The sequence below is a fragment of the Sarcophilus harrisii genome, chromosome 6 (assembly GCF_902635505.1).
Source record: "Sarcophilus harrisii chromosome 6, mSarHar1.11, whole genome shotgun sequence".
Taxonomy (NCBI): Eukaryota; Metazoa; Chordata; class Mammalia; order Dasyuromorphia; family Dasyuridae; genus Sarcophilus; species Sarcophilus harrisii.
The window spans coordinates 78129687-78144585 of NC_045431.1; the positions used below are offsets into that span (position 1 = coordinate 78129687).

Below are 14899 nucleotides of genomic sequence, written 5' to 3' on the forward strand. Positions count from 1 at the left end.
GATAGTTTCATCAATAATATTTGAAGAAACATTTCTTTTTTTTTCTTGTGAATTTATGTAAGAAAAAAGATAATTGCATATGAAACTAAAAATCTACTATGTACAATTTTCTTTTTTTTATTTTACTGTGTTAAATAGAAATGCTTTATTTCGTAAATTAAAAAAAAAAAAATCCACAAATTTGAAGAGAAAAAAAAAGAGCAGAAGCTTTTCAAAAGAGAGGGAGCTTCCATCTTTTCTGTAATTTCCTGTTTTCTTACCTTGGCTGTCAGTGATGTGTTGAAACCTTTCTGTGAGTCACGAAAGTAAAATCTATCCTTCCACCCCCACTTGCAGTTCCTATTTGTCTTTATTTCTCTTGTTCCTCTTACAAGGCTTTCACCCATATTCCTGATCCTACTTCTCTTCTTTCCCATCTAAGAATTGCTCTGACATGACAGGTGGTTACAGAAATATTAATGGACTAACAAAATTATACCTCATGGAACTAATGGAAGGCTAAGAATGAAATCTTGCTTTTTTGTGTGCTGTTCTCCTGCTCTCTCATATCTTCTGAAAAATAATGAATAAGACCTTTATTGTTATAATTTACAGGTATTACCCCAACTTTCATTGTATTTTAGAAACAGTATTTTAACACAAAATTTGTAAAATTTTATGTGGATTGCTTATGCTCTTTAAAATAAATATTTGCCTCAGTTTAGTATCTCTATAGATAATGCTAACACTATCTTACAAACTCAGTGAGAGAAATAATAACTTTTGTGAAGTACTTAACATTTATATATACCACATTCATACTTGACAACTCATCTTTTACAAGGAAATGTCTTTGCTTCTGTGTTTATTATATGAATATCTGTCAGTAAGTTTGTGTATGTATACTAATTATCTAAATGAGACATGAGTAGAAAAGCTCAAGTGGGTGGGAACAAAATGCAATTTACAGCTTTGGTGCTTTAAGAATTAATGTTAATTTCTGCAGCTCCCCAACCTAAAAACTACACAGGCCCATAATTTCATTGTTGTAGCAGACTTCATGGGAAAAAGCTTCCTCTTCCAATGCACATTAGTCCATACTCTAGTTAAAGAATTACTCAAGATATTATGAAGTTAAGTGACTGCCTAGAGTCACATGGTGTATGTCTATGGCTTTAAAAAAAAAAGTCATTAACTGTACTTCATGCAAATGTTTTAAGCACAATTATCAATATATCTTTTGGATTTATGTGTCTTCTAGTTTGTATTATAAATCTCTTTTGGTTTCTCCTCACTGATGAATAATGATATTTATTTTGCCAATCAATATTAAAAATAGTTTTGCATATAATTTAGGTCTCTCAGCAAATGTTACTATCAAAGTTATTCTGACTTGTGTTTGTCTTCTGGGCTGCTCTGAATTTGGCTGATCTTTGTTTCTTATAATTGAGTTGGCAACAGTTGTTTCTGATATTAAATTTAGAGGATTTGCCACAGATGTGTCATCTCATTTCTAACAGGAGAGTGAGTGTTAATTTCTGTTTCTTCAGAGTGCGAAACTTGAATGAAAATTCAGCACCTGTGATTATCCTAACTTTAGAAAGCAGATTTAGCTTTTGGTATTTCTCCCCACCTGAGAAGCACCAGGGCACCAGACAGAATTGTGCAGTACATGAAAGGTTTTCCTTTGCTTCCCCTTCATCCTTCTTTACTCCCTCTCTTTATGCTGTAAAACTCATTTGAAATAATTTTTCAGTCTTTCATTTAATGAGCACATTATTCTATCTACAATCTCATTTTTCTTTGAGAGGCAGTGTGCAAAGTCCATCTTGTCAGTGGCTGAGCTTGGGCACATCTTAAGGGAACATTCCTCCACTATAAAGTAAAGGCTTTAGACTAGATGTTTTCTTAAGTTCCTTTCTAGATCTTCGATTCTTTTTTCCTTCTGTTTTATATTACTTATTGAAGACATCAATATTCATTAAAAGCCTAGGAAAATAAATATCTCTCTAAATCTTCAGTTTCTCCCTGTGTTGCTTTCCTGCTGCCTACAAACATGCCCATAGCTACTCCATTCTCCAAAAAAAAAAAAAAAAAAAAAAAAAAAACCCTGACTTGATTTGTTCATCCTTCTGGCTCTCCTGTCTTTCTGAGTTAATCTCCTTAACAAAGCCTTTCTGCAGTCAGTACCTCTACTTCCTTTCCTGTCACTCTCATTTTAATTCCACAATCTGGCTTCCAGCCTCTCACCATTCAACTTGAAACAGCTCTCTCCAAAATTACTAATGATCTCTGAATTGTCAATGTCTTTTTTCACAATCTTTATCCTTTTAAAAAAAATTTTATATTTTGTTAAGTATTTCCTAGTTACATTTAAAAAATATTGAGTTCCAAATTCTCATCTTCCCTACTCACTCTCTTCCCCAATGAGAAGGCAAGCAATATGATATCAATTAAATATATGAAGTCATTCAAAACACACACACACACACACACACACACACACACACAAAGAAAGAAAGTTAAAAAAGCATATTCAATCTACCCTTCAGTTGGAATTCTAAATTCACCAGCTCTCTCTCTGGAGGGCATTTTTCATCAAGAAATTATCTTGGATCTGATTGATCAGATTATCTAAGTCTTTCACAGCTAATCATCATTAAACTACTGTTATTACTGTGTTTCTCCAAATGTTTGAATCTGTTTTTGTGTGAAAAGTTTTATAAGTTCATATAGTCTCTGGGCTTATTTTGGCAGTAGACTCTCAAGTATTTTATATTGTCTGCAGTTATTTTAAATTGAATTTTTCTTTTGAACTTTTCCTTCTGGATTTGTTGGTAACGCACAGAAATCTGATGAGTTATGTAGGTTTATTTATAAGCTTCAACTTTGCTAAAGTTGTGCATTATTTCAACTAGGATTCTTTAAATATACCATCATATCATCTTCAAAAAGTGATACTTTTGTGACCTTATTTTCTATTTCGATTACATCAGTTTCTTTTTCTTTTCTAATTAGTATAACTAATATTTTTAAAAACTATTAATGTTGGTCATGGGCAACCCCATTTCACCCCTGATCTTATTGGGAATTTTAGCTTATTCCCATTGCAGATAATGTTTGCTGGTGGTTTAGATAGATGCTACTTAGTTTAAGGAACACTCCCTTAATTCTTATGCTTTTTGTTATCTTTAATAGAAATGAGTCTTGCATGTTTGTCAGCTTTTTTTGCCAGTATAAAGTCCCACCTGGTCTATGATCTTGGTGTGATATATTGCTATAATCAGTCCTCATCATTCCTGATCTCTCTTCATCCTTGGACACTTGTCATTCTTTTGTACTTGATGTTTTCTTATGACACTAATCTTTGCTGATTTTCATTCTTTCCTTATCCTTCTTCTCTGTTTCCTTTGTTGAATATTCATCCAGGTCATACCCACCCACCATGAGTATGCCCCAAGTTCACTTCCCTTATCCCTCTAAACTACTTTACTTGGTGATCTCATCAATTCATTTAGATTCAGTTATCTCTGAGCAGATGACTCTCAGCTCTGCTTATTCCTCCTCCTCTTCCCCACTCTTCCACACACACACATACACACACACAGACACACACTACTTTCAGGCTCACATCTCAGCTACCATTTGGATATCTCAAACAGGATGTCCCATAGACATCTGAATCTCAACATGTCAAAACTGAATTCATTATCTTTCCCCCAAAGCTCTTCCTTTTGCTTGATTTCTTCACTCAGGCTTATCAGGTTTATGGATGAGGCATCATATACCCATCTTCACTCTCATTCCATCGAAATTTGTTGTCAAGTCTTAATGATTCCTGTTGATTTGGTAGCATCTCTCATATACACCCCTTCTCTCCTATGACACTACTATCATGCTAGAAGAGTCCTTCAGTGCCTCGTGCCTGAATTATTGGAGTAGGCTACTGGTTGATCTCCCCACTACAAATTTCTTATCATTTCGGGGTCATCTTCAACTCAGCTATTAAACTGATTTTAAAGCACAGGTCTTTTCCCATGTTGTCTCCGTGCTCTCTTGAGAAAACACACACACAGACACAATTTAGTAAATTCTGACTCCTTATTACCTCCAGGATCAAGTATAAAATCCCCACAATCTGCTATTTTCTTGCCTTTCTATTCTTGTTGCTTTAAAGCAAAAACCAAAAAAACAAAACTTATTTTCTTGTCAGCTTATCATCCGCTATCATTTTTTCACACAACACTTTAAAAAGCTTCAGGATAGTCAAGTCTAGTCGATTATGATTATACTTTAATATGCATAAAACAATAGGAAATTGGCTTGAATTAAACCTCAGTCACTACTGGGACCACTTATCTAGCCTCCTACATCTTTTTACCCTATTTAAAAAATAAGATCCTTTTGTATTACTCCTAATATAAATAGTGAGATGAAATTTTGAGTAAATTCGATTATCATTTTTAGTTTTATTTTACTCCTAATGATACTGGTAAGAAATTAGTGGTATTGCATTATCATAGTACATAATTGAAATCAACATCTCTTAAAATAACATCAAATTAACCCTTTCCTAAAAAGCCTATTGTAATTAATTTGAAAAAGTGGAGCTTCAAATTAACCTAATTTTACAGATAGGGAAACTAAGATTCAGAGAAGTAAAATGACTTTTCTAAGGTCTCCCAGAAAATTTTTCAGACCCAATCTAGTGCTCCTGGTTTCCACTAAACAGTACTTCCTCTCTTATCTTACTCTCTTTGCCAATGATAACTGTAAAAATTAAAGCATTGTTACAATGGAATGACATTCTGGGAAGAAGGAATACAGGAGGAAATTTAGGCAATGTAAAACTGAAAGATATAAATTAAAATGCATTTTAATACTTACAGTATACACAGTGCTATCTAGAAAAGCAGTGTCAGAGCTGCATTCAGAACAGCATTAGACTTCTATCTATTAATGCATGTTACAATGCCTCTTCTTTGTTAACAAAAACTACAAAGATTATACACAGAAAAGCTTAATCTTCTGCAAATGCCAAATTTAGTATGTTTCTGTTCAGAGATGATCTGGAGGATTGATTAGAAACAAAATGATTTCATTATATTCTGGTAGTCTGAATTAATTCTTGATTTTTGTATGTTCACGGTGGAATAAAGTGCCAACTTAGCATTCTGATTTAGAGTCAGATTTGAGATCAAGCAAGAATTTAATGTAATATTCATCATCTATGGAGTGCTAGCCAGATTGCTGCAAACCGGGCTCTTAGAATCTAGATTTATCAGCTTTGGTGTGATATGAAAATTTGAGAGAGTTTGAAACCATATAACAAGTTTATTTGGTAAAAGAGTGACTAGAATTCCAACATGAAACACTGTCTTCAGTTTCCATGTGGATTTGTGTCTTTTCCGCCTTTCTCAACAATGTAAGTGCATGAAGAGGCTCCCTAGGGCACTTGTCTGAATTTTGTTTCTACCTACAGGAATTTAAGCCTGTCTTCTACATTTCTAATTCAACTAAGTTTCACAGGTATTTGTTTAGGTAAATATATAGCGTATCCTTCTGTTTTGGAAACTAGAATTCCTCCTAAAAAGACACTTCTCATGGTTTCTAAGAGACCAAATTTCATCTGGGGGGAAGGGATCACTCACACACTCACACACAGCCTTTGCACACAGTGTCTGGGCTTTATTTGCATTGTGTCAAGTCTTCATCAGCCACAAGTAAATCTTTCCCACCACTTCCATCTAGTTCACTTACCACCCTCACAGATTGTAAGGTCTCGATAGGTCTGTGAATGTCAGCAAAATCAGCAGTTTATTGTTCCCTTTCTTCTTGGCCCTTTCCAGACCCTGGAAAACCCTTCTGGTTCAATCCTTAAATTAAACCTCCTTATTATGAGGAGACTGCCCAGAATGTGGATACTAAGAAAACCTCCATACCAGTGATAGTAAAGCACTGGGGAGAGCAAAGCCACTTCGTGACCCACATAGGTCATTGTGACCCACGTCTGCAAGCTGGCCATAAATACCTTTAGTGAGAAAAGCAAGAGTCTGGAAGCTTGAGTACCTCAGGAATCATAAGCTTGTCGGTGCTTCGAGGACCTCCAGTCCAGTCTCATTTTACAGATGAGAAAATGAGCTTTGAATGGTGAAACTCATTGCCCGAGGTCTCCAAGCAGCCAGTGGCAAAAAGTGGATTGGAATCCAGCTCTTCCTGATTGCAATGCAGATGCAGGTGGTCTGTGCCGTCAGTGTTTCTCACACACACAGTTATCCAAGGGAGAGAAAGTCAATCCTAATTCTTAGAAGTATAGACATCTTTCCTATTCAAGCTTCCAAAAACATACATGCTTCTGTTTAGGAAACAGCCTTTTCATAGGACAGAACTCAGGAAAGAGTAAAAGGCCGGAGTTTTAGATAGATAAATAGTAAAGACCTTGGAAATCATCCAGTTCGACCTCATTTTAAATATGAAGAGAAGCAGCTCCACCAGAGTAAAGTACTTTGACCAAAGTCATAATTGCTGGCTGCAACTGTAACCCCAGAGGTCTCCTGGCTCTCATTTTATGCTGCATCACACTATTTTCCTTTAGTTCACAAAAAAGGTTTTGAACAGGTGAAACAAAAGAATTTTGCTGACACAAAACATCCATTTATTGAACAGGATAAATTGTTTCTCTCATTAGAAAACTTTCACCCTCCCTTTTTTCCCCCACCTTCTTTATAAAGAAAGCTTAATTTGGAGAGAGAAATGGAAGGTGGGGGAAGGGGGTATTGCTTTCATTTCCAAGCAGGTGCAATCTGAGAGATAATGATGAGGTGAATTCAGTTGGAGAGGAGATATGGAGTGTCTGCTGCTCCAAGGCCTTTGAATGCAGAGATGCTTGCCTGTTTTGTAGGCATAATGCATTTGCTCCTTTAGAACCTGAGAAGAAAATTTGAATTAAAGATCCAGTTTAAGTGACAGAGTAAATTTATAAAGAATATGTCTGTAACTACTATACTGAGTGTTTTATTATTTAAGTAAAGAGTACTATAATTTACTGTAAAGCTAAATAAAAGCCAGGTTCTTGCCCTGGTTTAGTTCCATGATATCTCTGATACTTGCTTTTTTTCTACCTTCGTGAGCAGCAAGGCCTTGAGTAAAAAGGGTCTCTTCACTGCCCTCTCTTAACCCATGACCATCAGAATTGTCTTCCTCATCTCTCTCCCCAGATGAAAATCTCATTCTCAGGTCAAAAAAGTAAATCATGCTAAATGTTTGTATTTTTAGATATATTGAATCATTAAGCTTAAGTAATGAAGCTCTCTAGCTGGAATTTTATCATTAGCCAGCTTTTTTTTTTTTTTTGAACGAACTTTTTAGACAACCAGAGACCTTCCTTTTATCCTTAAAATCTCACCTACTCTGACTTTGTAATGTATGTTCCTGCTTGTGATCTTAAATTAGAATTTTTTTGAAAGTATCGACGGCTTTGTTTAGATATCCCATTTCCAACTGTACCCTTTCCATCCCCTCGCTGATCAGACTTTTCTTGTAACAAAGATTAAAAGGGAAAAAGAGAAAAGTTTCACAAAATCAGCTGGCACATGCATAGCATCCAACATCATCTGCAGTATTCTACAGCTATAGTCATACACCTCTCTAAAGAAGGGGTGGAAATGTACTTTCTACACTCTTCCCAGATTTGGTCATTAAAGTTACACCGCAGTCATTTCATTTTCTTATTGCCATTTACATTGTTGTATGCTATTTGCATATTGTTCTCTTGGTTCTGCTTACTTTACTCTAGATCATTCCATATATACTTTCCCATGTTTTTTCAGAATTCTTAATGTTTATTGATTTTTGCAGTGAAATAATATTCCACTGCATTCACAAATTAAGAGTTTATTTAGCTATTCTTTACATGACAAACAGCTACTTTCTTTCCAATTTCTTTACCATTGCAAAAATGCTACAGTGAAGAGTTGATGTATATGATGTCTTCCTTTCTGTCTTTGACCACCATGAAGTATATTACATCCAATAGGTAAAGGGACATAAATATTGTTGTCATTTTTAAATTAAATTAAACCATCTATGTAGTTCCTCAAAATCCTAAACTAGAATAATAGTGCATAATTTCAGAGTAGGGCTATTGGGCAGTGCCCCAGGCAAGACTAGAAAAGTGCAGCCCTTCTCCCCATTGTACCTCTTGGGATCCTGACTTATTATGTAAATATTTGTGGGCTCTTAGAAAGTAGCATTTTTATGTGTTTGTTATTAATGTTAACTTACCATCATTCGCTAAAATCAAAGTCGAATTTTTCAGACATGAAAAAGAAAACTTTTTAAATATTTAAAAATCACTTTGCCAACTGCTTACCTTATGTAACTCTAGCCCTGTGTTCTTTCCAGGTTTAAGAATTTCACCTGAGATAGTTCATCAGGCATTTGGTCTCTAGGATCACCCAAGACTTGACTTGTTAATTATCCACACAGCTGTTAGTTTTCATGTTGTTGCATGATGCAATTTAACTCCTTCCTGTTGAACTAGCTTCTCTTGAAGATGCTCTTTATCTGCTATCCTATCTCTGTCAGAGAAAAAGGGAAAAAATCCTTTTGTTTTGAAAACTTGGGGTGAATCAAGAGTGCTAGACACCCTCTAGAGGCTTGAGGAGGTGGAGAACTTCCCCTGCCTGTCCTCAGTTTTTATGATGCAATTATCAGAAATAATCGTACCACCAAATCCTCTTCTTCTATAGTTCACTTTGGGCTCATCATAATAATATTTGTTGCCTGTTGATTTACTGACTATATCTCATTTATCAAGGAGATTACTTGGGGGAGGTGGCTTTTTTTTCTACCCACAAAAAGTTCCTCTGAGATGCATAAAGTAATTCACTAAAATTAAAGGTGGATCCAAGCTGTGCCATGTTGACAGTGTGACTATACTGAGATGACTCAGACTATGATCCCCAGTTAAATATTTTCAGATTAAAATGCACAGACTTGTCCTATGCTATAGCTTCAGAGGTGTGGGTTGGTCTCTGATCTCAGCTGTTCATCTCTCCTCCCTTGCCTTTTGGAATAGGGAAAAAAACAGCATTTGTTTGCCTAAGTTTGCATAGAAACTGAAGGAGGCATCCCCTACAAAGCAAATGAAACTGGCATACCCCTCAGCCAAAACTGAGGTATTGTATTGCTCCTTTGGTCTTCAAGAGTCAGTGGTCAGGTTCTGATTTGGGGCCAGCTGTCTTATTTTCTCTGACAGGTGGAAATGTATGAAATTGATGATTTACATATGACATATTTCATAAGACAACCTTCCTAAAGCTGCGTTCCTGAGTGAACTTCCAGAATCCTTTCCCTCCCCATTCTTGCTTCTTGAGATCACCTTATATCTCTCCCCAACCCATTTAGGTTCATTAGTAAAAGGAAAAACAGTAAATCTCCAAGATTGTTTCTCCCCTTTCCTTTTTATCATTTTGATTCCTCCCATCCTACCAGGCCCCTAGTTCCTCATCACTTTTCCTCATTCTTTGTGTGCTGCTTCTAATTTCCTACCTTCTTGATGGCCATCCTCCCTAACTACATTTTCTGTAACTACCATATACTTACTTTAGATTTATTCTGTACAAGCATATTTTTCTACCTTGTTATCACTCCCACTTCATGACCTTCAATAGAAAACATAAGCTTCTTAAGATTAGGAATCTTTTATTTTTGTATTTGTATCCCCCAGCACCTAGCATGTAGTCGGTGTTTAATAAATGCTTGTTGATTGATTGTTTCAATTTCCCTTAGAAAACTTTAAAAAAAAAGATAAGTATGCTCAGTGGGCCAAGAAAATAAAAAACCTTTGTCAGAAACAACAGGTGGTGGCAGAGGATAAGAAAACAGAAAGAGCAATCAATCCTTGGGCTCCTATAATTTTTTTAAAGGTAATTAAAGAACCAGCATCCCTGATGGACACTTTATTACCGACCTCAGCTGCCTCATCATCATTTTTGCCTTTCCAGCTGGACTCTCTAGCATGAGGCCATTAGAAGCCAGCCTCAGGGGCTTAAGAATATTTGAGTCCCCACTTCTACTTCTGGTCTGAGTGGGACAACTCTGTTGGTTGCCTTTCTGGATGCATTTTCCCATCAAAACATTGTATGATATGGCAGTTTACATTTTACAGTCTCTTAATATGGTGCTCTAGGTCAGTTTTTGTACACTAGCCAGGAAAAAAAATCTAATCAACACAGTGTTGTTTCTTTGAGAAGATACATCCCAACTCCTAAAATACCGACCTTAAAACAAAGTGTTAGAAGATACTTTTTCCAAGTTGGGGGGGCTACATGTCTTAGCTTGTGTGTCTAATAGCAGAGCTCACTTACTCCCTTACCATTACTTTCTCCTCTCCCTTCCCCCCTCTCCCAAGCCTTTCAGAACAATTGTACAAAAGCCTGCTCAGAAGAGTTCTGTTCCTGGGGATCTTTTCAAGGAAGAAGCTTTGTGTATTTCTTTGGTGGTGTCATACTAAATCATCTGGCCAGGTGCACTGAGTCATAGTTGTTTAGAAGGCAAGGTGGGACAGTGGAACCCTTAGTATGTTAGCCTTATATTTCTTGGGCTAGTTTCAAATGCGATTAAATCACAAATCAAAATGGATTTGGCCTCTCCAAATTTTAAATATATAATAAAACTACATGATTAATGCATTTGAGCCTTACTTTGGGGCCTTAGAATTGAAATTAGAGTAATGTTGCTTGCAAATCGTTCTTGAAATACATTCAAGTTATTTACAAAACTTTTTACTCTTAGCTGATTTCTTATATTCAGTAAATGCATGTAGTTTTATTATCATAATTGTTAAAGTCACTGAAAATGTTTTGTTTTTTGGAGAAAGCTACAGATAAAGGCACTGAGTTCTGATAGGAAAATGTTTCTACCTTTTTCTTGGGGGAGTTATATATTTTTCCTCTTCGAATTTTTGGCGGAGCAGAGTGGGGCAGGTGCAGATAGAGAACATTCGATTCAAATTGTGGCTTTTCTATGTACAAAGATTTAAAATCATATTAAGGCTTATACAGTAGTTCCTCTTAATTTTAAATTAGTAAGTAAATAGTATCAGAGATTCCTTTTTACAGCCTAGTGGAACCCGTGAATCCCTTCCCAGAATGTTTTTAAATGCATAAAATATAGAGAATTTAAAAGGAAACTAATTATACTGAAATACACTATTGAAAAAAATTTTAGAACCAAGTTAACAGACTCCAAGTTAAGTGCCCAGGCTTAGGAAAATGTGTTAATGTAAATCACTGGAAGAAGCAGTTATTTGAAAATGGCTAAAAAAGTCATGTCAGATTTAAATAAATTGACTTTAAGAAAAGCATTGACTGCCCTTAGCTTAATTTTTAAGGGTAAGTGGACCAGTAATTATTTGTTATTGAAAAGAACCATACCACTCAGTTTTGCATTATGTTCGGCTCGTCTTCCAAGCAGCCCCTTCCTGTGAAGAGTTGAGCCTTTTCTTTGGCTTAGTGATTGTGTAGGCAGGCACTGTACCGAGTTGACAGCCTACATGATTCTGAGCAAACTTCATTTTGTAAGGGAATTCAGCAAAATTAATGTGTTTGGAAATACCTGATTGTATGCTTCATTTTTATAAACGGCCAGTGCCCAGAAAAGCATGAACTCGGCCGTGACTGAGATCAGGTCCTCACTTACCAGGCTGCATGAATACTAAATCACAAGTGAATAACCTTCTGCCGAAGAGGCGGTGACTTGTGCTGCTTAATTAAGGCTTGTAATAAATTACCTTCCAGTTCAGTGTCAGTGGCTCATTTGGTCTTTTAACTGTCTGCTTTTGTCCACAGGTTAAAGTATTGCACAATCAGCTAGTTCTTTTCCACAATGCCATCACAGCTTACTTTGCTGGGAATCAGAAGCAGCTTGAACAGACACTCAAACAGTTCCACATCAAATTGAAAACTCCTGGAATGGATGCCCCATCCTGGCTTGAAGAACAGTAATCAGATCTGGGGAGGGGAAAAAAGAGACCCCATTTCATCTGAGAACCCAATAAGAATTAAAAGGGGGGGTGGGGAGGAAAAAGGGGGAAAGGACCCTTAATGTTGATTCTTGCACAAACAGCTTTAATTTTTCCCTTTTAATATTTTAACAATTGAACTGTTCAAATTAATGGGAAGATGGGGTGACTAATATAAACATAATTTCTGTAATCCAAACGATAGCTTTTCTTTTGAAGAACTTCTTTTGTATTGTAAGGGTTGTTGGCTATTTCTATAATTTGAAAACATCTAAAATAGCTTTGCACTGACAAGATACAAATTTGTGGTTTCTGGTCCTCAAAATGTGGGCCGGTATGACTTTTCCAAAGGGAGGTAGGTTTACATGATTTGTATCAACATCTAATATTTTATATATGAATATATTAAACATCTTTAAAAGATTCTTTTCCATGTATTATTTTAAAGAAGAGAGTAATACTATTTTACAGAATAAAATTATAGGGCATTTCTACAGCATCCAAATAGAGGAAGTAGCTGTAATAAATGATTGATTAACTTAAGGAATCACAACAGATCCCTTCTTTAATGATGAAGTACTGCTAGAAGTTTGTTTTAAAAATTGTGAACAAATAAGAATTATAACTGTCTTGTCCAAGAAGCTTCCAAAATCACAGTTGTATTATTATTATTATTATTATTATATAAAGACTTTGGGTGGTTCTTACTAGCAGTTTCATTTTTTTACTAAAAACTGAAACCTGCTTGTTTTAAGAGACCACCCCACATGCCATTTGGTTGATCTTGGGCATTTTGACAGGTTAACTGGAATACAAGTTGTGGGTCATTTCTAGTCCAAAAATCTGTGATAGAAAACTTTTTAGGCAGTGTTGCCCTTTCAATAAAGTAGATTCCTAGACAGATTTCACTGTAATAATGCCGTACTAGCCTTAAATCACGGAGAAGTGCCTTCTTAGATACAATAATTCTCTTTGAACCAGTGTATATAATCCACAGGGTAGCCCCTTCCAAATAATGTTTGCTGTGTCTGTCTCTAGCAGAGGGGCTCTGTAGAAATTTTTAATTTCTTTGTACTCAATAAAACCAAGTTTAAAGTTTATGGGAAAATCACTTTTTAAAACGTGATTCCTTTTGAGGAATAGTAAGTGGAAGGGCCTTTTTTTTTCCCTTTTTGATAGGGGGAGGGAGTTGGCTAGTAGGAGGAAGGAAAGAGATGGAAAGCCAGTAATCTCTTAGTTGCTGGTCAGTGTTGACTTCTTGTAAGTGATCTGTCTTGTTTTCCTTCATCTGTAGTATAATCCTTATTAAATGTAAATTTTCTGTTAATTTTTTTATCATAGACATTATAAATTAATATTATTTTGAGAGGTGTCTCTTGCAGATGTTCATTTATTTTGTGTTGAAATGAAGTACTCAAAAATTGCTGTTATTTACAACTACGTCAACTATATGGTTTGTTATATATGTGCAAATGCCTTCCAGCTGAGAGGCATTTTGAGTTATTATGCTGGTTTTCAATGCCTAACACGATATAACGTGACTATAAACCACAACCCTATTTTAAATCATTCCTTACTCTATATTTGTATTCTGACAGAGCCTTAGTTTATTCTTCTGGCACAGTTTTTTTCTTGTGATAATAGTTCATTTACATTCCCCAGAATGTGCCTCCATTGTGAATTTTGTATTCTTATTAAAGATGTTTACTGCACTAGCTTGTTTCTTGACTCTTGCTGGTTTAAAATATGGATACTCTTAGGACCAGTATGTCTCCCACCTCCAACTTGCAATAACTAATTTGGTTATGTTATGTTTAAGAATAGAAAAAATCCTGTTACCTTGATTTAAAATTACTTTCTCTTTTTTAAGTTAACTGTTTTCTCTCACGAAGATTGAATCTTTCAATCAATAACATATCTTAGCCTAGTAAAGATTGCCTTAGTGAACTATTTTATGAAGTTATTTTTTAAAATTATATAATTACTGATGTATTCTTTAAACGGTATATACAAATAATAATAGCTAGCATTGACATAGCACTTAATATGTGCCAGGCACTGTGCTTAAGTACTTTACAATTATTATTTCATTTGATCCTCACAGCAATCCTGGGAGGTAGGTGCTATTATTGTCCCCATTTTATAAATGGGGAAAACTGAGACAAACAGAAGCTAGTGACTTGCCCGAAATCACACAAGTTATCAGAAGTCTGAATGCAGATCTGAACTTGGATCTTGCCAACTCCATTCCGAAGATTCTCCTTTGCCACCCTGCTGCACCAAAAGGAAGGCAAATGATATTATATGAAGCAGTTTCATGCTTTTAACCTAAAAAAAGTAAATTAAGACAAGAAAAGACTCTTTTGGGCAGAAGTAGGAAAAAGCTAAATTATATATTCATCTGTACACACATAGACACATATCTGTTGAACAAGTGTAAGAAAAAAATGGTAGTTCTTCCCTTAAAATTTGAATTATTCATGAAAAACCTGTCTTCCTGTTTTATAATGAAGAATGTAAAGGGGGGGAACCTAAAAAAAAAAATTTGTTTACAGATGGAATCCTGCAAAAATCTAAACTTCAGAAACTAAGATTTCCAAAATGTATGCCCACAACTGTGATTGTGTTTCAGAAACTTACCCCAAATATTACAGCTCTAATGTTGAAGCCAAGGATGTGGCTAAATAAGTAAAATCCCCTCAAGCCCTTTACTTTATGACTCTAATTATTCTCATCAAAACAGTAATATGAATTCTCTGCTTACAATAAATTTAAATATATCATGTGTGTTGAGTGATTTCTTTCAAAGGAAAGAGTTATTTTTAATTCTAGTGTGCATGAATATATCTATTGCCACCATACAATTTTAAGTATGTATCTTAGATAAATTGGCTT

At 35.4% G+C, this 14899-nt stretch overlaps 1 protein-coding gene across 5 annotated transcripts in view; it reads left to right on the forward strand.

Moving 5' to 3' along the window:
- ARFIP1 (ADP ribosylation factor interacting protein 1) overlaps nt 1-13716 on the forward strand; it is a 146733-nt gene extending 133017 nt beyond the window's left edge. For all 5 annotated transcript variants that reach the window (XM_031941800.1, XM_031941799.1, XM_031941801.1 and 2 more), the window contains one exon: nt 11832-13716. In XM_031941800.1, the coding sequence (XP_031797660.1) occupies nt 11832-11987 (156 nt within the window). In that variant the 3' untranslated portion in view covers nt 11988-13716. The remainder of the gene's footprint in view (nt 1-11831) is intronic.
- The last annotated feature ends 1183 nt before the right edge of the window (nt 13717-14899 follow it).